The sequence below is a fragment of the Meles meles genome, chromosome 3, assembly GCF_922984935.1.
Source record: "Meles meles chromosome 3, mMelMel3.1 paternal haplotype, whole genome shotgun sequence".
In the NCBI taxonomy this organism is placed as follows: Eukaryota; Metazoa; Chordata; class Mammalia; order Carnivora; family Mustelidae; genus Meles; species Meles meles.
Genome location: NC_060068.1, coordinates 124345542 through 124369418, shown reverse-complemented (window position 1 = coordinate 124369418; position 23877 = coordinate 124345542). Strand labels below are relative to the sequence as shown.

The following is a 23877-nucleotide window of genomic DNA, read 5'->3' as shown; positions in this document are numbered from 1 at the left end:
CATTACAGCATTTTTTTTTTTTGCTGATAGGTAAGATCTACCAGGGAAGGGAAAAAACTGATGATGGAAGAGAGGAGCTACGGCCAAGGGCTCAATGAGGCAAGAAAGATGGTTTCAAAGCCCAGGACCCATAAAAAAGCTACTAGGACTCAGAAGTGCTCAGTAAATGTTGGCTAGTGATTGCTTAAATTTTCGAATAGTGAACAGGCTTACAAAACGTAAACTCGTTATTTAAACACACACACAAAAGCCTGGCCTCTAGCGGTAGACTGCATTAGTTCAAATTGGAGTTCTACCACTTGGCCATTGTATTTTTCTTCCTCGGGCTGTTTTCCTCAGTAGAAAGAGGATAATTAATACCCACCTCATCAGGCTGTGGATTTAACTGAGATAATCCGTGTAAAACTTAGCACTGTAATGGCACATGGCGAAAGCTCAAATGTCAGTGCCATTATAACGGTAACTGTCATCCTGTTCTGTAACAGGGACCGTGATACTGTCCTACGATGAGTTTAGGCACTGTCACACCTGGAACCGCGGAAGATAGGAGAGCACAGCCCCCACGCGCCAGCCAATCTGCGGGTAGGACGCCGGAGGCTTAAACATCTCAGAACTCCCCACCGCCTCGCCTTCTAGTGACACTATCTCTCCAGAAGGTACTGCCCCCAGAAACAAAACAAAACAAACAAACAAAAAAACTCAGAAACAAACGGCACGGCAACTAAAACTAGACATCGGTAAGACACATACAAAACCAAGCCTGAGTAAAGACGACCAGCTACTGAGCTACGTCTGTGGCAGACCTAAATCCCCGGCACGCCACGTGCTTCTGCGCAGGCGCGGTAGAGGGGGCGGGGCGCTGGATCGGACTTTCCTCCCCGTTTTCCCTCTGCGCGCGGTTTGCGCGGAACACCTCGCGAGAAGTGTGAGCTGTCGCGGGAACAGCATTCAAAAAGCCCTGGCGCTTCCCCAGAGCTAGCTCCGTGAATGGGCGAGCGTCTCTGGTCGTGAGGTGGTATTGCCGTCGCGAACCTGGGCGCCGTGAGCCCTTGTCATGAGCCGCCGGCTGCAGCAGCAGGGGAAAGGGGTGAGGAGAGAGGTAGGGGTCATGGGCCTGGAGGGAGGTGCGTGTGGAGAGGAGCGGTGGGAGCGGCCAAGGGATTCTCTCTGGGGAGTGGGGAGAGCCAGGCCCTCAGGAAACCTGGGGTCTCGGTCACCGCGGAGGCCCGTAGCCTGAATAGCTTCTTCAGCGGAACCCAGAGTTCTTCTCAGCCGGCTTCCAAGCGGGTCTCAATCTTCCGTTGGGCGGCGTACCGCCCCCCGCCCCCACCCCGGTACTGTGCATTAGTAAGGAAGGCCGGGTCGCCTGCCTGGGCCCCCGGGTGACAAAAAACACCATGTCAGCGCGGTACAGTATGGTAGCCACTAGCCACATGTGGCAGTCCGAATTGAGAAATGCCGTAAATATAAAATGCACTCTGAATTTCGAAGACTACTCAAAAAGAACAACAGCCCGTTAATAACGATAAAGAGTACATGTTGAAATGCTAGTGTTTTGGATGATTGGGGTTGAATAAAACATCACTAAAAAGAATTTCACCTGTATTTACTTTTCTTAACATGGCTCCTAGGAAATTAAAAGTCACATATCACAGCTCTCATTCTTTTTCCGTTGGTCAGTGCTCCCCCAGACAGCTGCGTATTGTAAGGGCCTATTCAGCCAGAGCAGCCCCACCCGGTTGAACTGTCATTTTGTTGTAAAACTTGGATTGACCCCCCCCCTCCCCGCCCAGGGGAACTTGTTTAGAGGCAAGTCCTGGAAACCAGTGCCAGGTAACAAAGTCCAAGTACAAGGATGGGTAAGGCCAGGTGGAGACATTCAGTTAGTGGGGGCGCATACTGTCTCCTAGCTACCAAGGTGATGGGCTAGTTACCATGGCCACTGTCGGGTGAATTGTAATTCAATTAGCCATCTATGTGTGGCCAGGCCCAACCACATGGTGTTTGCTCTATAAAAGTTAGTCTGGAAAGCAGGGAGGGGTCGTCCTCTGTAAGGGGCGACCCTGACCGGTCTGTTTGACGGTTGGTCTGATTCCTGATACTTGGGGCGAAGTAAAACTTTGCTTGACCTTTGCTTTGTATCAGTCTCGCTCCTTTAATCACGGACCCATTATTGGGGTACCCAGTTTTGGGGGGACCCAACAGTATCAGATTCTAACTGCTTGTCATCCCGTAGCTGGTTTCATCTCCAAAACCCTGTTAGGTAGATGTTACTGTCTTTATCTTACAGATGAGAACACAAGACCTTAAATAAATTGTCCAGGCTCGTGCTACCAGTGTGTTGTGGAGTAAGAACTAAGGCAGCCTGAATCCCCGAGCTCCCTGTTCTGAATGCTGTGTGCACGCTGTTTCTGAGCGGCTGAACAGAAAAGTGGTTTGGGGTACCAGGCTTTGGAGCTAGACCCTGGTCCTATCTCAGCTACTTGCTAGCTGGTAACCCTGGGCAAGTTACCTAACCTTTCTGTGCCTCAGTTTGCATATGTGTGAATGGTGGAAATGCCTTATGTTTCATGGGGTTGTTGCATTAGTTAATACCTACAAAGCACCACGTACAATGTCTGGCATATGTTAAGTATAGTTCTTCAGCCCCACTATACCTTTGCAGATTGACAGGCTAACTCTTACTCATCCCTTAGACCTTTGCAAAAAAAAGTCACTTCCTCAGAGAAATATTTTTTGTCCATACTCCCTCACCCCCACCTCACTTCCCAACTTAGGACAGCGCCCCCATGTTACAGGCTCCCTCTTGCACTTAAAACACTTCTAAAACTTCACAGTTATTTGATGTAATGCCTTTCCACAAATGGACTGTAAGATTCAAGAAGGCAGGGACATTGTCTAGTTCGGGGGTCACCATTCTGTCCTCAGCAATACCACAGTACCTGAGACATAATAGGAATTCTAGCAAATCTCTTGAAAGAATAAGAGCTGGTTTTGTGTTTGTTTGTTTTGGTTTTGGTTTTTTTTTTACTTCCTTGGTCATTGCTGGCTGGGATGTCTTGAGGCTAGCTCCCTTTTTTCTTTGGTAAATGTTGATGACAATAATGTTTAACTTAGGCCCATCAAGAGAATTAAGTGAGATAATTCATTTGAAGCACTCTGCCGGGCACATGGTAAATCCTCAACAAATACATAATAAACAGTGCAGTAACTAGTGCCTAACCCCATCACCTACAGGCTTTGGAAAGGTCTTTATTTATTTTTAAAGATTTTATTTATTTGAGAGAATGAGAGTGAGCAATGGTGGCGGGGGTGGGGGAGCAGAAGGAGAGGGAGAGAGTCTGAAGCAGATGCCGCACTGAGTGAGGAGCCCCACACAGGGCTCAGTCTCATGACCCTGAGATTACCACCTGAGCCGAAACCAAGAGTCAGACCCTTAACTGACTGTGCCATGCAGGCACCCTGGAAAGCTCCTGTATTATAGAGCAGTAACTGCCAGCCTTCGATAACAGGATAATTTTTTTCCCCTTCTCTCTCTTCTGAAAATATTTATCTCCTCCTTCATCTTTACTTTTATTTAATGACCTTGCTTCCTAATTCACTGATAAAGTGCTCGCTTCGGCAGCACATATACTAACTCACTGATAAATTGGAGCATTTAGAAGGGCACTTATGCAGACTCCCACCACTAACCTACCTACTTATCAGTGTCTGTACCCATATACTTTGCTTTCCCTTAGTTTAGATGAAATATTCATGCTCCTGTCTAAAATCAGTCCCTGTATATTAGACCTCATTCTTTTTCATCACTTTAGTAGCTCTCCATGCCTTCTATATCATCACTTTTTCTTCTCGCCTGAATCTATCCCATGACATACAAGCATGCTGGTTTTTTCTTAAAATATTGTCTCTTAAAAAAGACAAACTTAATACTTCCTCTTCAGCTACTGCCCCATTTATTCTGCTTTGCAGCAAAACTGTGTTTCCTGTTTTCCCACCATTCTCTTCAACCCATTTCAATTGGCTTCTAAGATAATACATACCCTTGGTTTTCCTCCTACTTCACTGGTCTTGCCTGAGTATATTTTGCTGTTAGTGGCTCAATCCTTGGTCCTCTTCTCTTTAATTATGCTCTTACTCTGGTGACACCAAGCCTCAAGGATTTATGTTAATAACCCCTAGATTTATATTTCCAGCCCAAATCCTACTCATATAGCGAACTGGTTACTTGATATATCTCATGTCCAAAACATAAGCCCCTGATTGTCTTTCAAAAAAATTTTTACTTATAATTTTTGATGCTTTAGCTGATGGCAAATTTGCTCTACTAATTGCTCAGGCCAGAACCCTTACAGGCATTTTTGACTTATCTCTTTTTCATATACCTCATGTTTAATTTTTCAGAAAATCATGTTGGCTTTACCTTCAAAGTATTTGTGCAGAATGTGATCATTTCTCCCCACTTCCTATACAATCACCCTTGTGTAAGCAATCATCTTACCTGGTCTTTCTTTTTTTTTTTTTTTTAAAGATTTTATTTATTTATTTGCCAGAGAGAGAGATCACAAGTAGGCAGGGAGTCAGGCAGAGAGAGAGAGAGGGAAGCAGGCTACCTGCTGAGCAGAGAGCCGGATGCGGGACTCGATCCCAGGACCCTGAGATCATGACCTGAGCCGAAGGCAGCGGCTTAACCCACTGAGCCACCCAGGCGCCCTTACCTGGTCTTTCTGCTTCCCACTTGCTCCCCTCCAAACTATTCAACATAGCAGTCAAAATGATCCTTTTAAAGTATCAAATCTCTACTTCAGACTTTACAAGGACTCCCAGTTTCACCCAGAGTAGAAGCCAAAGTCCTTTCGATGGCCTGATTTGCCTATTCTCTATTATCTCCTGTGACTTAAACTCTTTATCTTGTTCATTCCTTGGATGTCCTTCCACTTTAGTGCTACCCCCCTTCCTCTACTTTTTCTTTCCTGAAATAGATACATAGCTAACTCTCTTATCCTCTGCAAGGCTTTTTTTTTTTTTTTTCTTCCAGAAGTCACCATGAGGGTTTTTCCCTCCAACACTTATTTTAGATTTCATCCTAGTTGCAATACCCCCTACTTCTTCCAAGTTCTTTTTTTTTTTTTTTTTTAAAGATTTTATTTATTTATTTGACAGAGAGAGATCACAAGTAGACAGAGAGGCAGGCAGAGAGAGAGGGAAGCAGGCTCGCTGCTGAGCAGAGAGCCCGATGTGGGACTCGATCCCAGGACCCTGAGATCATGACCTGAGCCGAAGGCAGCGGCTTAACCCACTGAGCCACCCAGGCGCCCCTTCCAAGTTCTTTTATCTTGTTCTTTCTTTTTCTTTTTTTTTCACTTTCTAATGCATATAATTATGATATTATTATGGCTTGTCTTCTCCCATTGCAAGATCAATTTCATGAAAGAGCTTGCCTCTTTCTTTTCTTTTCTTTTCCTCTTTCTTTCTTTCTTTCTTTCCTTGGCTGAAAAGTGGGGAAAAAACCTTATTAACAGCCTGTTGCTCTTCGAGTGCAAAGCTGAGTTTGAATCTGGCCTAAGAAATGGACCAATTTGGAAAGGGTGATGAGTAAAGTTGAATTATGTGGAATGTTTCTATATAAAATGTTTAAGTCCTTGATTGAAGATCTAGGATGAAAGAAATGTTTTTAATTACTCTGAACATGATTCTGTTTTGCATGTCTTCTCATGAATAATGGAAAATACTAGTGAGCATGTTGTCAATACAGCAAATTTAATGTGTTCAAGAAGTTAGCACTGTTGTGAAAAATTGTGGACATGATAGTCCTTGCCTTACAAACTTTTTCAAAGCTGCCTTTTTAATTTTAAGTAGCAGTGATGTTACTATAAATTCTTGATTTCTTTCATTGTGCTCTTAACTTGATTACCTGTTATGGTGATATCAATATGAGACTACCCTACCTCAGCATTTAAGGAAGCTTAGCACCCAAGTGAACAATTTCCTGATAACTGCATTTCTTAGGAACAAAGTTAAATGTGTCCAATATTTTTTTTCTCTGTTTGATTTAGTCTCAAATCAGGTAAAAGAATTTTCAGACCTTACTTTTAGAATAAGAATGCAAATTTGACTACTTAAAAGCCAGTAATGAAATCTTTAGTGCTGTGTTTTTTATATGGCAGTAGTATTGGGGGGAAAGATATATTTATCTTTTACTATTGTTATTATTGTACAGAATATTTTGTTTAAGCTTAAGTACTTTCATTTCCTCTATTTACAGTAGACTAAAAACGAAAAAAAAAAACAAACCATGGAGGCAGATATAATTGCAGATCTTCGATGCAAGCTCAAAGAGGTCGAAGAAGAGCGACTTAAAGCTGCACAATATGGCTTACAACTAGTGGAGAGCCAAAATGAGTTGCAGAATCAGTTGGATAAATGTCGTAATGAAATGATGACCATGACTGAGGTAGGACCCTGGACTCCTTTACAAAGTTGTGCTTAGCTGTAGAACATTTGTATTGTCTAGCAGTTATTATTATTATTAGATTTATTCCTTTCTGAAGCTTGTAGTTCTAGTTGCTATTCACCCCTATATCTCATAAAGGGTACTGAAGTGAATGAACTCCTGATAGTGTTTCTGACCATGTATGTTCTGAATTTGAAAAATCTAGTTACTGTTTTCTTTAGCACATACTGGATTTTAGGTTTGTTTTGTCTGCACTCTTCCTTAGTGACCTCATTTGTTTCATAGCTTTAGATAACATCTAAATGCCTAATGACACTACACCAAGTCCTTAGTTTATTCCTAAAGTCTAGACTTGTGTATTCAATTGCCTACTAATGGACATCTCAAACATAACATAAACAGAAAGAACAGTTGATTCCCTGCCAGCTAACAACATTCTCTTGCAATTTAGCTTACTTAGTGAATGTATAATAACTTGAGCCAAATTTAAGGGAATTTTACTCTATCCTTGTGGCCCTTATTTCTCATGTCTAATCCATCAACAAACTCTAAGAACCTGACTTAAAAAACATCCATCTGTGCTATTGCCACTCCAATTCACCATCCACTCCAATTCACACTCCAATTCACCATCATCTGTCCTGTAAATTACTACTGTAGCCTTCTAACCAGGTTGCCTGCTTCCTTCATTGCCTTTCACACTGTTCGTTCTTCACACAGCGGCCACATGGCCATTGAAAAATAAATGAAAGGGGTGCCTGGGTGGCTCAGTGGGTTAAAGCCTCTGCCTTCGGCTCAGGTCATGATCCAGGGTCCTGGAATTGAGCCCCGCATCGGGCTCTCTGCTCAGCAGGAAGCCTGCTTTCCTTCCTCTCTGCCTGCTTGTGATCTCTGTCTGTCAAATAAATAAAATCTTAAAAAAAGAAAAGAAAAAGAAATGAAAGATCCTGTCACAGTCCTGCTAAAAACACAACTATGACTTACGATTATATTAACAACAATATCCAAACCACTTACTTGGGTTTGCAGATTCCTATGTGATCTGACCCATACCAACCTTTTGACCTCATTTTAAACTACTTTCCCTTGTGCTTAGCTATATTACCTTCATCTGCATTGCACATCCCCTTACTGTCATGGATTGAGTCCTCAACCTTTAGGTGTCTGTTAAATATCACTTCAGCTGAGAGGCCTTCCCTAAGTGTTCTGTAAAGTTGCTGTCATTCATTGATTCACCTAATTAACACTGGATTATAAGCTCCATGAGAGAGGGAATTTTGTGTCTCTTGTTCACTGTTATATATATAAAACCTGGCACACATTTATTGAAAGAATGAATTAATCTGTTTTATGTAGTAAATGCTCAATAATATGTTTAAATTTTGATCTCAAAATTTAAGTACAGTAAAAAAACCCTGCTTTTCTTGGTTTTCCCTTTTATTTAATCTAGTTTTATTTTATCTTACTTTTTAAAACTAGTTGAATGATTTTGAGCTAATGCTTTTTTAATCTTTAAACTTCCCGGTCAGAGGGGCACCTGGGTGGTTCAGTTGATTAAGTGTCTTCCTTGGGCTCAGGTGGTGATCTCAGGGTCCTGGGATTGAGTCACAGATCGGGCTCCTTGTTCACCAGGGAGTCTGCTTCTCCCTCTCCCTCTGCTGCTCTCCCCTGTTTGTCCCTACCAGAAGCAAAAGCAAAAGCCCTCTTAAATCTTCCTTTTGTCTCAACACTGTATTCATCTGAGTAGTCATTTGTAAACATTTCTCAGATGACTACATTCTGAAAGTAAGGGATAATTTAGTATTTCACTTTGTGCCTTGTCCACTATTTTATTTTCAGAGCCATAAATATCATTATCAAACCAAATAATTCTCACTGGGAAAACTGAAGTGCTGTTAAGTGTTTTTTGTTTTTTGTTTTCGTTTTTTTCACTAGCAGAGATTACTTGACATGTTGACATGCCACGGAACACCTTATTTCCTTGACATGGCATAGAAGTAATTACCACATCAGAAGCATGGACTAAAACCCTCTGGGCTTTTCTTTTTTTTTTTTTTTTTTTTTAAAGATTTTATTTATTTGATATATAGAGAGTGATCACAAGTAGATAGAGAGGCAAGTAGAGAGAGAGGGGGAAGCAGGCTCCCTGCTGAGCAGGGAGACTGATGTGGGGCTCGATCCCAGGACCCTGAGATCATGACCTGAGCCGAAGGCAGAGGCTTAACCCACTGAGCCACCCAGGCGCCCCCCCCCCCCCCCCGGGCTTTTCTTAAGACTGATTAGCTACAGAGTTACTTCAGGTCTAACATGTGGTTGTTACTTAGAAAGCAGCAAATACATGAAATAAGAATGAAACAGTTGAAGGTGAGAACTGTTTATATGTGATGGCTTTAAGTTATTTTTATGTAATTGAATCTGTTTTCAGAATTATGAACAAGAAAAATATACTCTTCAGAGAGAAGTTGAGCTTAAGAGTCGAATGTTAGAAAGTTTGAGCTCTGAATGTGAAGCTATTAAACAACAACAAAAAACACACCTGGAGCAATTGAAAGAACAACTGAGCAGAAGCCATGGACAAGAAGTAAATGAACTAAAAAATAAGGTTTGAAAATCTACGTGTGTCAAAACAAAAATGTTTCATGCTTATGGAGTTAGCAATCTGTAAATTTTAGGTGATGAAGATTTTCTTAATGCCATCTATGCAAAATAGCTGAGATCAAGACTCCATCATCAGAATATTGGGAGTGGGAACACTGAGAAACAAGAGTTTGCCCAAGGGAGTTGTAGTAATAACATTCTACTAATTAAATACAATTATTTAATTTCAGTAACTGGATATTTGTTACGGAATTTTAGTTTAGTGAAAAGTATGACTTTCTTGCTTGTAGGGCATAGTATAGCAATTCCCTTTCAGAAAGACCAGTCTCCTAGCTTTCACTGAAAGAAGTAATCTTTTGTAATCTTACAAAAGAAACCAACAGTTTATTGTAAGTTAATGAACATTAGAATAACCACACTTTCTTGTTTGGTTATTGAAGATAAGCTAATGACATATGATCTGCCTCTTAGAACTCAATAAGGAAGGTACCATTATTGTCTGTGGATAATAGGTGAGAAAACCAACGTTTAAACAGATTAAATAAATTGGAAAAAAATTGCAGAAATCAGTCAAGATTTGGATTAAAGCTGCCTGATTCCAAAGCCAATGTCACTATACTTAGACTAACGACATGATACACTGGCTTCATTTCACTCATTGAAAACAAGTTGTCCATTCTTTTTTGGTAACCCCAACTATCCAGTTCCTTCAGGTTACTTCAAAGGAATCTGGAACTTTTATTATGCTCTTCTTTGTATAGAGTCCATACTTTCCAAACTCTTCTCTACAAATCCTTACCTGACTTTCGGCTTGCTTTCTAATTTTCCATGTTTTGTGTAGCATCTTTAAAAATTTTTCCATATCTGTACCACCTGTACTGTTAATTTCTTTAAATTGACTCTCTTTTTAAATGTTCATTCATTTTAAGTCATGAGATGAATGAAATTATATATTTGAGTTGGTTGTATTTTTTTCCTAAATTGTAGTTAGATAAACATAGCTATCAAAATGCACTTTCATTTAATACCTAGAATCATCTTACATTCGTACTGGCAAACAGTAATCCACCTTGTCTGGAACTAATCTGAGTTGAGACACCAATGACTGATAATGATACCTTTCCCCTGCCCCCGCCCCTGTCATTATATTTTCATTTTAGCAGTGGCTTTCATTACCTAAACAGAAAAAGAGTCATGTAGGAAATATTCACAGTCTAAAGCAAGGCCACTTATGTAAGAATGGCTTTTTGGCAGAGCATAGACTAAATTAGTCAAAAAATATTTTCAGTCTTACGGATGTTCTCAAATCACTTCTTCCAAAATTTTGGAGTTATATTTGATATCTTTAACTTTCTTTCTTTCTTTCTTTTGAGAGAGAGTGAGCGGGCAAAAGATGAGTACGAGCAGGGTTTAGGGGCAGAGGGAAGGGGAGAAGCAGACTCTCCCACTGAGCAGGGAGTCTGATCTGGGACTCAGTCCCTGGGACACTGGGATCATGACCTGTGCTGAAGTCAGATGCTTAACTGACTGAGTCACCCTGATGCCCCTTCCTTATTTCTCACAATTACTCCGTCAGCTGGTTTTAAGAACTTGATCTACAAAGGATCCATCTTTGCTGCTACCATTCTAGTCCAGATTACCATCCTCTCTCCCCTAGACTATTTTAGACTTCTATCTAGGTAGGCCGCTTCCATCATTGCTCTTCATATTATTCACTCTTCACATTGAAGCCAAAGTAGCCAAGAGTCCAGACATACTTTGATTACTTGTATGGACTATTTGTATGTTTGTAGGTCAGTGCATATCACTGTTTTAAGATGCTTAGCCTTGGCCAAATAGAAGACTTAATAGTCTCATCATGCAGTAAATTTAGGTCAGTCAGTGATGTTTTTCAGAAGAATAGCCACATTTCATCATAGATCATTCAGCTGAAAAATTTTTTTTTCACCTCATGAAAATAGAAAAGGGAAAATAAGAGGCTCTTATTTTTTAAATAGAAAGCAGATATTAGGATATAGAACATTGATACCTAATTGAAGGTAATTCTATATAGTTGATAATTATAACCCTGGACATCAAGCAGAAGTTTTTTATAGATAACAGAAATCGTTTAATGAATGGTAGGTGTGGTGCTGAATGTTTTACTTCCCAGATCTCAGTTGAGAGCCACACAATAACCCAGTAATTGTACAATCATTAACAGTTTTTACCTAAGAGGAATGAAACAGGCTAAATCTAGGCTTGACCCTAAAACTTCATCCTTCTGCTGTAAGTTTGTTCCCTTTAAACTATATGTGTTTTAGTTTTCCAAGAGAGAACTGTATGAAAGTGTAATTAGTTTATTCATCTTGACTGTCTTATAAAATAGTTATTCTGCAATTACCAGAGTAATTTATACTTCAACTGTATATTCTGATGACCTTCAATTACCTTTTGATTTTTTATGATTGTGAATTTTTCTTTTTTACTTTAGTTAGAAAAACTGAAAGCCGAATTAGATGAAGCTAGGCTTAGTGAAAAGCAATTGAAGCACAAAGTAGATCATCAGAAAGAACTCCTTTCATGTAAATCAGAGGAAATGCGAATAATATCTGAGCGTGTACATGAAAGCATGTCTTCAGAGATGCTAGCTCTTCAAATTGAACTGACTGAAATGGAAAGTATGAAGGTAATTTTTATGGCATGTATGGTTTTTTTTCTTTTTTTCCTTGCATATTTTTTACATGTTTTTGTTATAATCCTTAGGTAATTTTAAGGCTGAAATATATTTTTTTTAAGATTTTATTTATTTCACAGACAGAGATCACAAGTCAGAGATCACAAGTAGGCAGAGAGGGAGGCGTGGGGCGGGGGAGGGGGGGGGGATGTAGGCTCCCTGCCAAGCAGAACCCAATACGGGACTTGATCCCAGGATGCTGGGATCAATGACCTGAGGCAAAGGCAGAGACTTTTTAACCTACTGAGCCACCCAGGTGCCCCGAGGCTGAAATATTTTTTATCTTAACTTTGATGCTACTAATTAAAAAGTACTTTGTAGAGTTTTTAGGTGGATTATTCATTCATGGTAAAGCTTTAGATTATGTAGTTATGTAAAGCAGATTACCTTTAGATTAATGAAACCTTTGGAAGAACTTAGAGTCATTAACTCTGATCCTAGTTTGTGTCATAAAAGCCCTATATAAAATATTGGTTTCATGGAAATTGATATGCATATGAATGTAGATTTTTTTTCATTGCAGGCTGAGGTTAATTAAAAATTAAAGGCTTAAATTTATAGGAAAGAAAGATATGCTTTCATGTGGCTCCCTGCTAAAAAATTTTAGTAATTTTTATTTTATTATGCACCTTACAACTATTGACTAACTCTTTAGTTTTAGTTTTGGGCGTGAACCACTTCTGATAGATAAACTGAGCAGCTGCTAAATGAAAGACTACTCAGGACAATTTCCTCTTTTTCAATTCCTGTTGAATAGACCACCCTCAAAGAAGAAGTGAATGAACTACAATATAGACAAGAACAACTAGAACTTCTCAGTACTAATTTAATGCGCCAGGTAGACCGAATTAAAGAAGAAAAAGAGGAGCGAGAGAAAGAAGCAGTTTCTTACTATAATGCCTTAGAGGTACTATGATTAGTCACATTATCTTTTCCAATAATAATAAGTTGTTTCCTTGCTAATCTAACCTCTATTAGCTAAATTGTTTTCTTTCAAATTTAGAAAGCTCGAGTAGCAAATCAAGATCTTCAGGTGCAATTAGACCAGGCACTCCAGCAAGCCTTGGACCCCAATAGTAAGGGCAACTCTTTGTTTGCAGAGGTATGTAACAAATACTCCATTGATTAAATTGGCATTTCACTTAATACAACAGTAATGAAGCATGTTAATATTTTCTAGGTGGAAGATCGAAGGGCAGCAATGGAACGTCAGTTTATCAGTATGAAAGTCAAGTATCAGTCACTAAAGAAGCAAAATGCATTTAACAGAGAACAGATGCAAAGAATGAAGGTATAGCGTTATCACTATTGAAAGTTTATTAAACCAATTTTGTATCTGCATTACGTGTACAGATATATCAAAGAAAGCATCTTTTCCTTCAAAGAGCGTACTTCATTATTCCTAGAACTGCATTATTTTAGAAAAAATATCTTTAGATTGACCAGAAGGTCTATTATATCAATTTCAAAAAATTAATCCTTTAGTAGGTATTTAGTAGTAATATAGTAATTAATTAATTACTAATTAATCAACAGTAGCATCTGTTTAATTACTAATTAATAAACAGTAGCATCTGTTGATTAATTTTTTTAATGGTTACTCAATTGCTTTGTGATTGATTTCTTTTTTAATGGTTACTCAATTTCTTTCCCAGAAATATACAAATCTTTGTTTAGTAGAGAAAAATTTCACAAGTTTTCATTTCCAACTGTTGGCCTGGCATTTCTTAGCACAGGCCTAAGATTCCTACTTCAGTGAAAACTAGTTCTCTCACATTCTGCAGTTCTCCTGCAAAAGCTTATTACAGAGTGAGATTCAGATACCTTTTTCTTGCAGTTCCTCAAGACAAGCATATAGGCCCATTTAATTAAAAAATTTTTAAATTTAAATTCAGTTTAATTAGCATATATTGTATTATTAGTTTCAGAGATAGAATTCAGTGATTCATTAGTTACATGTAACACCCAGTGCTCATTTCTTCAAGCACCATTCTTAATGCCCATCACCCAATTATCCCATCCCACCCATCACCCCTCCAGCAACTCTCAGTAGGCCCCTTTAATTTTAAGGGTTTTTTTGGTCATCATTTTAGTCAAACAGGGAGTAACAGAAAAACATGCAAAAGTTGGAAAGATTGTGGTATTGTGCTGTCTTTTAGAATCCTGATCCCTGAACTGTTATGCCTAACTGGTAACTGGAAGTCTAGAAGGCTTTCTGCCTTTTATTCAGGGTGGTGAGAGTTAAAAATAGGAAAAATTAGTAATGAAACTTTGGTATTAGATCAATCTGGGATTGAATTATAGTTCTGTCACTTGCTAGCTGTGTGACCTTGTCCAAGCATTTTTACTTTTCAGTATATCATCAGTCACCTTGTTTATAAAGTAGATATGATAGAACCTGCTTCTTAAATTGTCCTGGAATTAAATGAAAGCATAGTAAAATGCTTATACAGTACTTGGCATATAAGGAAGTGACGATTTAACAAACAGCTCTAGTTTTTAAGGATTTCGACAGTACTGCCTGGTTTACCAAGATTCCCCTATCCAGGAATGATTTTTTTGTAAATTTTCTCACATTTGCTTTTTGCTTTTTCAGCATATATATATATACATACACACACATATATATATACACACATATATATGTATATGAAGTATATATATGTGTGTATATATATATGTGTGTGTATATATATATACACTAATATATACATATTTCATATTTTCAGTATAATTACTATTATTAATCTCCCAATGTTCCATGATATTCCAAGTTATCTTTAGAAGCAAGTAGGTATGAATCTTCTTAGAGTCCAGTCTGAAGCAGGAACAAAAAGCAGGTCCTTAAGAATGTTAAAAGTCATCTATCTTCATAACCACAACTGCAACTGTATTATCATTGCTTGCTTTACTCAAAGCTAAACTATTGCAATTTTTAGAACTCTGGAAATTTCTGAAGGCAGAAAGGAATGGTAATTTTAGATTTCAGTTAATTTCCCTTCAGTAGGTATGTAACTCCAGGTTTAGGTGGATTCATAATTAGGTAAGTTGATTACTGTTATTAAAAAATAAATGCATTTATATTTTTATTGAAGATTCCCTTGGTACCCTTCGATGTCTCTTCCCTTTGTTTTCCATCCTTGTAATTTGTAAATCTCACCATTATAAATGTGAGTAGCGTAATTACTTCTTCCACTTAATACTATTTTTTTTTCACTTAATACTATTGAAGTTAATCAAAATTTTTGAGAAACCCCATCAGAACCTTAATGACAGTGCATATGATGATTAAAGTATAGCATTACAGTGTTTGGACAGGTTTATTTACCAGTTAAGTGATGCTTCTGTATCATAGCTATTTAGTTCAATTTTATGTTTCACAGAAATACAAATAATTGTTATAGTTGTCATATATTACTTATAAGTACTCAAGAGTTATATCTATAACTAAACTTCTTGATATAAATATTTTCAAATTATTAGATTATTAAAGTAGACATACCTAGTTTAGTTTCCAAACTGAATTCAAGGTTACACAGTACAGAATGTGCATTGTACCAAAATATAGTCATCAAAATCTTCCTTTCCTACACTCAGTTCTCTGTAGGGTGTTGGGTGGTAATTTTTTTTTTTTTTTCTAGTTACAAATCGCCACATTGCTGCAAATGAAAGGGTCTCAAACTGAATTTGAGCAGCAGGAACGGTTGCTTGCTATGCTGGAGCAGAAGAATGGTGAAATTAAACACCTCTTAGGTGAAATTAGAAATCTGGAGAAATTTAAGGTACATGTAACCCCTTCAATAATGCAGCCAGATTTGGTTTGAATATCTTAAATCAGTTTACCCTTGAACAACATGGGGGTTGGGGATGCCCAACCCTGTGCAGTCAAAAATCTGTATAACTTTTGATTCCCCAGAACCTAATGAGTAGCTTACTCTTTACTGGAAGCTTTACTGGTAACAGGAACAGTTAATTGATACATATTTTATATGTTATACATATTAAATACTGTATTCTTAAGGTAAGTTAGAGAAAGTAAAATACCATTAAGAAAATTATAAGAGGAGAAAATACATTTATAGTACTCTACTGTGAAAAATTCCCATATGTGTGGACCTGTGCCATTCAAACCTGTGTTATTCAAGGGCACCTGGATTAACGTAATTTGTTATTTATGTTAAGTAATAAGAATTCTTATTTTCTATAGAGCTTATATGAAAGTACGGAATCTAAGCTTTCTGCCAACTCTGGAGCTCCGGAAGATAACACCTATTACACAGATTTACTTCAGATAAAGCTTGACAACTTAAAGTAAGTGTTAGGTGCTTAGAAAGATGGACATTCTCTTGATATACTTATAATAAGTAGTGTTAGTGACTAAAAATTTTTGTTTTCAAATTGCCAAAAGAAATTCCAGGAAAAAAAAAGCATCAAAAATATCTTTGTGTAGCAAATAAGATCTAGTCAAGATATAATTAGTGCTGGTTATTGAAGAAAAAAATACTTTCAATGAATAATTAAATATTTTTATTTTCCCATGTTTAGCATTTTAGATTGGTAAGAGAAAAGAATTTTGACATAGAAAATGTTCTTATAATCTAAATTTTTCAGGAACAAATATCATCTAATTTGAAACTTGAAATTATTTACACATGCATTAATGAGGAAAGAATATTTTCCTCTTTTCCTTTGAAGGATGTATGACCTTTTTTATTTGAAAGTGCCGTTGTTAAAGCTTATTTTGTTTATTGCTCTTTGTTACTTAAAACCCCCAAAATGTGTGTTTATCTAAGAATTCAAATATCTAATAAAAGATTTACGCTAACAATATATGTTTTACATATGTGTATAAAACACTTATATATGTTATGGTTATTTTAATATTCTTTGGTTCTCCTTTTTTTATTTATATAGCAAAGAAAATGAAAGCACTAAAGGTGAATTGTCCATACAACGAATGAAAGCATTATTTGAGAGCCAACGGGCTTTGGATATTGAGAGAAAACTTTTCGCAAATGAAAGATGCCTCCAGCTCTCCCAAAGTGAAAATATGAAACTGAGAGCTAAACTAGATGAGCTAAAACTGAAGTATGAACCTGAAGGTATGTATGACTCATATATTTTGTCTTTTAAATTACAAGAAACTCTGAGAAATCATATCAGGTTTTTTTTTTTTCTTACTACGGCTTTATGCACATCCCATTACAAACTAATTTGTGGTTATGTATCTCAATCTAATAAAACAAATTTACTTCTATAAAATGTGTAGGAAAATTCAAAGAAAACTAAGTACTGGGTATGAATGAATATAATAGATATTCTGTTGAATATCTGCATATTAGAACCTTGATAAGTTTTGAAAACTGTAGAGACTTTTCCATTTACAATTGCAGCATCTTATGCAGTATGTCAAAGAGTTTGATTTTGTTGAAGCAACTGATGTTTGGGAGCTGTATTAGTTAATATTGTTTATAGAAAACCTAAAATAATGGAGACTTAAACAAGATAGGTATTAAGTCCTCCTGTTACAGAAGTCTGGAAGAGACATTCTGGGACTGGTCAGAGTGTCACAATCTAGGCTTCATTTGCATTGTTCATCAGCATAATCCTTGAGCAAAACTGAGTCATGTGGCCTCACCTATAAGAAAAGCTGAGAAACGTAGTCTTGACTCTCAGGAGCCATGTTCCCAACTACATCTTGGGATTTTCTTTTTTTAAGTGTAACGGGCATCTAATATTCTGTTAGTTTCAGTTATATATTGTAATGATTCGATATTTATACATTACAAAATGACCCCCCATGATAAGTCTAGTTTCCATCTGTCACCATGCAAAGTTATTACAATATTACTGAGTACACTTTTGGGGACTCTATTATTGAGGAAGACTAGTAGGACAAATATTAGGGGACAATTAGCAAATCTAATCAGTAAGATAGAAAATAGCATTACCATGTGGGCTCTGCATGTTATACACTAAAAAGAGTGATTTTACTATTTGTAAATTTAAAAAGATTAAAGGCCAAAAGTAAAAAAGCCTAAGAATGCAATGGTTCTTAGACCCAAAAAAGGTGTTATTACATGTTTTAGGTTATAGATTTTCAGCCAGTTTTTGCCCCTACGCTGTTCATATTCCTAAGACTGTCTTCATTATTGTCTCACTGACTCGAGGGATTCTTAACGGTAGTGGGGAGGTTGTCAGCAATAGGGAGATTTTTTTTATAGTTTAAATAGGCTTCTTTTTCATCCTTTTTCTCTTCCCTGATTCTAATAGGCTTTCCTAATTAAGAATTATACATTATGAATTTCAAAAGTCTGCTGAACTGAGCACAGCAAGGAGACAGAAGGAAGTATAGTGAATCTAGTTGATGTGGGGTGCAGTATAAGACAAAGGAAAAATAACGATTTAACCCCATGTCCAGCCATAGTTTCTCCAACTTTACTAACTTTTTTGATTTTGAATTTTGATTTTGATTTTGAAAATGAAAGATGCATTGGTAGGGGATAGGGAAAAAGTATTAGAACGATTAATTTAGCGACTGAAAATAGACCTGCAGGGGGATGGAATGATATTATGTTAGGCAGTAGGGGGCAGAAGGCTATTGCCATAGTCTGCAGTGAGACATACTATGGTTTGAACTTGGGAAGTATGCATAGTAGAAGTACTAAGATCTTGAATATATTTTGTGGGTGGGGCTAATAGGCACAAGCTGCCATAGAGAATTTGACTTGTTCTTTGCGTGTAATCATTACAACAAACAATATTAAGTGGAGTGGATGTTTTTAATCCCCATTTTACAGATTAAAAAAAAAATAAAGCTCAAGAGGTTAAGTACTTCCCCAAAGTCATCCAGCTGCAGAGTGCTGGTTTGGGATTTGTACCTGGATTCCTTGACTTTTAGCCACTGTATCCTTTTCACTTAGCCACTGTATCCTTAGCCACTGTATCCTACCACCATACTGAAGTCTTACAAAACCCCATGTAACTTTTATCACAGTATCAGAACATTGAAGTTTTCAATGCGAGAACTAAATCTTTTGATTTCCCAGGGAAAAATTTATAGCCAGATAACCTTTAAAAGGTATAGTTAGTGAAGTCCCTGAAAAAAGAAAGGATAAAAGATTTCAATAAGGAGATAAGTGGGTTTCAAAAGAATGAGGAATAGGAAAGGAAAAAACTATATAAGTAGTTCTATCTCATATGTTTATTGTGTCTTTGTTTTGACTTATTGACTGAATATATTTCTAATGGTTTTTGTTCTCAGAGAAAATCGAAGTGCCTGTACCCAAAAAGAGGCGGGAAGTCTTGCCTGTGGATATAACCACCCCTAACAATGTATGTACCAAAAGTGCTGTTGGGGAAGAAGTTTATAAATTATCACCTCAGAAAGAGGAGGCCCAGTGCTGTCCCAGCATTTCTGAAGATAACTTGCAGTTAGAAAAGACAGTTTCTGTAAATACACCAGGAATCAATCTCTCTCCTCACAAAAGTCTGCCCATGAACATTCACCCAAAGAAGGAAAAGAAATGTGTGAAACTTATAGGAGTTTCAGCTGACTCTGAAGCCTTAAGTGAAAGAAGTGGAAACACCCCAGATTCTCCCAGGTCAGTGTCCTCTTTTCTTCAGGGCAACCAGCAGGCCTCTCCATCTCTTCTCTATCGCTGCATGAACTGTGCTATATGTGTCTTTTTCTATTTTCTTAGTATTGCATGTAGTATAATTCCACAGTTTCATCTGCCTACTTTCAACTTTTCTAAAACTTTAAGAAAAACTAAAATGATTACAAAGGGAAAGGACTCCTGAATAAAGGAATTACTTTCAAAAGTTATACTTTGCTCTTTCATGAAACAAAAATATCACAGTCTAGTACATCTCTGAATGTTTGTTGGTTTGAATAAATGAACAGTTATTTTTTTTTCCCTAGTTCAAGAGTGGCCATGAAAGAAAAATTATCTTACCTCTTAGAAGGGCTTTCTAGTAGTCTAAGAAATTTCAGCTTTCTCGATAACTGTTAGGTGAATTTTTTTATGGCTTTTGAAAATGTTTATCCTAAGTCTTTAAGAATGATTTTTGATTTTTAAATATCAAAGTTAATTAATTTTCATTTTATATCAAAATTTCAAAGCCTCTCGTTTCTACATATTTTGAGTTTGTGATTAAAAGAGAAAGTGTCAGAAATATATGTGTATAGGACTTAAAATTTTAAGAGTCTTATCTTTAAAAAAATAATAGAAATAAGAGAAAGGTAGGTGACAGTGGCCAAGAGTAGAGTGGAATAAGGCACAAGCCCAGGTCTTCACAAGCAGGACCAAGGGTAGGGCAAGAGAAATGAATGAAGAAAATGGAGAAGGTAATAAAAAGATGATAAAGGATGTCTGTATGCAGTGGAATAATAGATGCATTTAAAACAAGTAACTTCAGATTTAAAAAATTAAGAATATTGATGTGGAAAGAGCTTGGATTGTTTGCTTATGAAAGATCTTTAAGGTGCTGCTAGGGCTACATGAGTTGTAGATGGGAGGGGAGGGTACAGAATAAGACATGTTACTAGTGTGCATTTGAATTAATATAGTCAGGCATAGCTCACCTTTTTAAAGGGGCTGTTTTGTATGTTTTATCTGATTTTTTTTTTTTTTTAATTGAAAGTCTTCAGTGCTATTAAAGGTGGTGCTCTATAGTGAAAGCCCCTCAACAACATGAACTGCTATTACTATTAAGAGAAGTACAGTTGAGGGCACCTGGGTGGCTCAGTTGGTTAAGCGAATGCCTTGGGCTCAGGTCATGATCCTAGAGTCCTGGGGTCGAGTGCCGCGTCTGGCTCCCAGCTCCATGGGGAGTCTGCTTCTCCCTCTGACTTTCTCCCCACTCATGCTTTACTATCTCTCTCTCAAATAAATAAAATCTTAAAAAAAAAAAACAAAAAATAACCATACAGTTGACCCTTGACCAACACAGGTTTGAACTGTGCAGGTCCACTTACATGTGGACTTTTTTCACTAAATACATTGTTGTAAATGTATTTTCCTTACGATTTTCTCTTATAACGTTTTCTTTTCTCTAGCTTTACTATAAGAATACAGTGTATAATATATATACAAAATATGTGTTAATTGATTGTTTATGTTATGGGTAAGGCTTCCAGTCAGCAGTAGGCTATCCGTAGTTAAGTTTGGGGGGAGTCAAAAGTTACATAAGGATTTTTGACTATACAAAGGCCAGTGTCCCTAACCCCTTCATTATTCAAGGGTGAACTGTAATTTATTACTTCATTCCTTGAATTTTTATATAATAACATTGTAAGTCTTATAAAATAAAAGTTTAATATTCTTGAGGAAGAATACCTTGAAGTGAATTTTATCTCTCTCTGTCTCTCTCTCTTTCACACACACACACACACACACACACAGTTCCAAGTAGTTCTGAAAGAATTCAATAGGTTATGCTCATATATATATGATTCACTGTGTAAGTGTGCTTGACCATTGTATATTTCTCGAAGCAAAGTTCCAGAACTGAACAGTGCAGACCTTGCTATCTGTGTTGTCTTCATTTCTTTTTTCTGCCCTTTTTTTTTTTTTGCTTGATAAAAGTTACTTAAACAAATGTATTTAGCTACTTGTTTGACTCAAATTAAGTAACATGTTGGAATTTTGTCTGGCAAATTAAACAAAAACAAATAAAATACCACAAAACATTTGTTTTTGTGTATGTGTGAGTCCATCTGCTACCTTAAGACATTTCCAACCTTTTGTTCTCTGCATGATTAACTTAGATGCGCAATCCTATGATAATATTGTAACAGTAAATACAGGTTTACTGGGGACTACACTACTGCATGCTTTATAAATTTAATTGATGCTCTTGCTATAAAATCTTTATAAACCTTTTAAAATATTTCTCCACTGTTTATTTTTTCTTAAATTAATATTCTGCTAGTTGAAATTCAGTTTAAGTTTTGGTTTTTGTTTTTTAAGACAAATTGGTATGTATTCATGCAGCCCAGGTTACTGTGTTATTTTTATTTTGTGTTTGCCTTTTGTATGTCATGTTAACATTAAAATTGTGCTCTAGCATTTAAATTTTTTTATTAGGTGTGTTATCACAATTGACATCCCATTATATTTTAATTCTTTAATTTAGGCTTTGCTATGACTTTTATCAACCTTAAAAATATCTTTTTAGGCATTTAAAAAATTAAGTCTGTTGATATAAAAAAAGTTTCTTTTAGAGAGGCAGTGACTTAGTTCTTCATGGTATTGGGGTCAACTATAATTTTTTCCTCATATACATAAAAAAATTGATCATGTCTCATGAGAGTTTCATTATATGAGAGGCTTGTTTCTTAAATTTTTTAACTGCATTTAAATTCAGAGTGGATGCTTTAATGCCTGTAGGTTAGCTGCTGAATCAAGGCTTCAAACAGAAGTTAAAGAAGGGAAAGAAACTGCAAGCAAATTGGAAAAGGAAACTTGTAAGAAATCACACCCTATTTTATACGTGTCTTCCAAATCAACTCCAGAGACCCAGTGCCCTCAGCAGTAAGGACTTTTCTTTAATGAGAGTAAGGTACCACTTGCCCAAAAAAGTTGATTTGGAGCTAAGTTAAGATTGTCTTTATCTGAAATACACAACATTGTAGATTAGTTCTTTCTACCTTTTATGCCAAGACCTGGCCTTTTCATGTTCCTTTGTTCAAATGTTCAAAATTTGGTTGTGATTCCAACCAGAAGATTCCTTAAATGATGACTCTTCATGGAGCTTCTTTGAATTACAGTGAATAAACTAATAACTAAAGAAAAGTGTTATAAATCTATTTGTTGTATTGTATATGGATTTTTAAGTGTTATTAATGCATACCTTCAAAGTCACATATTTGAAAAGAGAATGCAAAATTAACTATTATATTTTCCTATGTACTTTTTAATGAACTTAGTTTTTCACTGTATTATGAATACAGAAAACTTGGTTTAAAAATATATATTATAACTGAGTTTTATCAGTGTTTTAATTAGCTATGTCCATCTTTGTGTCCATGTACATGATTTAAATTTTATGTCTCAAGTATATGAAAAATACAATTTGAAATTTAAAATAAAACTAAAAAAATTTATCCCCTTTTTAAATTTTTTTACTCTATATAGATAACACATTGTTATCAAAAGGGGATAAGAGAAATAAAATAAAACCACGGATTCTTAATTCCCTGGCACAAATAATTTTTATATATACACATATATAATTTATATAATTATATACATTTTTTTTTAAATTCTAAACTTTCGAAATAAAGACTTTTTTTTCCTTTAAATGATTGTAGCCTGGTCTACAATTTAATTTCATATATACTGTAGGTGGATGTATTATATATAAAGAGAGGGATGGTGGTAGAGGGAGAGAAAGAGAGTTATGTTAAGAACTTTGTTTATGTGATTATGGAGGCTGACAAGTTCAAAGTCATCAGGGTGGGCTAGCAGCCTGGAGACCCAAGAAAGAGCCAGTGTTACATACAATTCAAATCCAAAGGCTGTTTGCTACAGAATTCTCTCTTGCTGTGGGGAGCTCAGTCTTTTGTTCTAAACAGGATTTGCTCACTAATTGCACACACAGACCCACTCACATTATGGAGTGCAAACTACTTTACTCAGAGTCCACAGATTTAAATGTTAATCTCATCCAAAAACACTCTCATAGAAATATCCAAAAAATGTTTCACTGCATATCTATGTTCTGTGGTGCTACCAAGTTGACACACACAATTTTTTTTAATTCAATTAGCAAAGATATAGTACATCATTAGTTTTTGATACAATGTTTAATGATTCATTTGTTGAGTATAACACCCAGTGCTCATCATATCACATGCCCTCTTTAATGCCCTTCATAGTGGTTTAGATAAGTTTACTGAAATATATTAAGTAAAAGAAAATCCCCTCCCACTTGTAAGAAATTAAATAAACTTAATTTTCTGCAAAAAGCGTACTCTAAGGAATTTAGAGATTTCACATTAAATAATAACTCTTGCAAAAAGAAGTAGATGAAGGCACCAGGATATGAAAATTTTAACCTGAGGATAATAACAAATATTTGACTGTATTCATTGCATATTATG

General features: G+C 36.5%; 1 protein-coding gene across 4 annotated transcripts; it reads left to right on the top strand.

The window, feature by feature from the left end:
• The first annotated feature begins 981 nt into the window (after nucleotides 1–981).
• SPDL1 (spindle apparatus coiled-coil protein 1) lies at nucleotides 982–23002 on the top strand. Of its 4 annotated transcripts, none has more exons than XM_046000033.1 (12): nucleotides 999–1099; nucleotides 6266–6454; nucleotides 8880–9035; nucleotides 11526–11720; nucleotides 12526–12675; nucleotides 12772–12870; nucleotides 12949–13059; nucleotides 15410–15550; nucleotides 15976–16079; nucleotides 16683–16870; nucleotides 19033–19372; nucleotides 22163–23002. In XM_046000033.1, exons 2-12 carry the CDS (start codon nucleotides 6296–6298, stop codon nucleotides 22308–22310), a joined length of 1791 nt encoding a protein of 596 aa, XP_045855989.1. In that variant the 5' UTR covers nucleotides 999–1099; nucleotides 6266–6295; the 3' UTR covers nucleotides 22311–23002. The 4 variants fall into 4 exon arrangements, with proteins under 4 accessions (XP_045855987.1, XP_045855989.1, XP_045855988.1 ...); XM_046000032.1 differs by having other exon boundaries at nucleotides 8880–9056; nucleotides 22163–23001; XM_046000031.1 differs by lacking the exon at nucleotides 22163–23002 and having other exon boundaries at nucleotides 982–1087; nucleotides 8880–9056; nucleotides 19033–19750.
• Nucleotides 23003–23877: the final 875 nt, after the last annotated feature.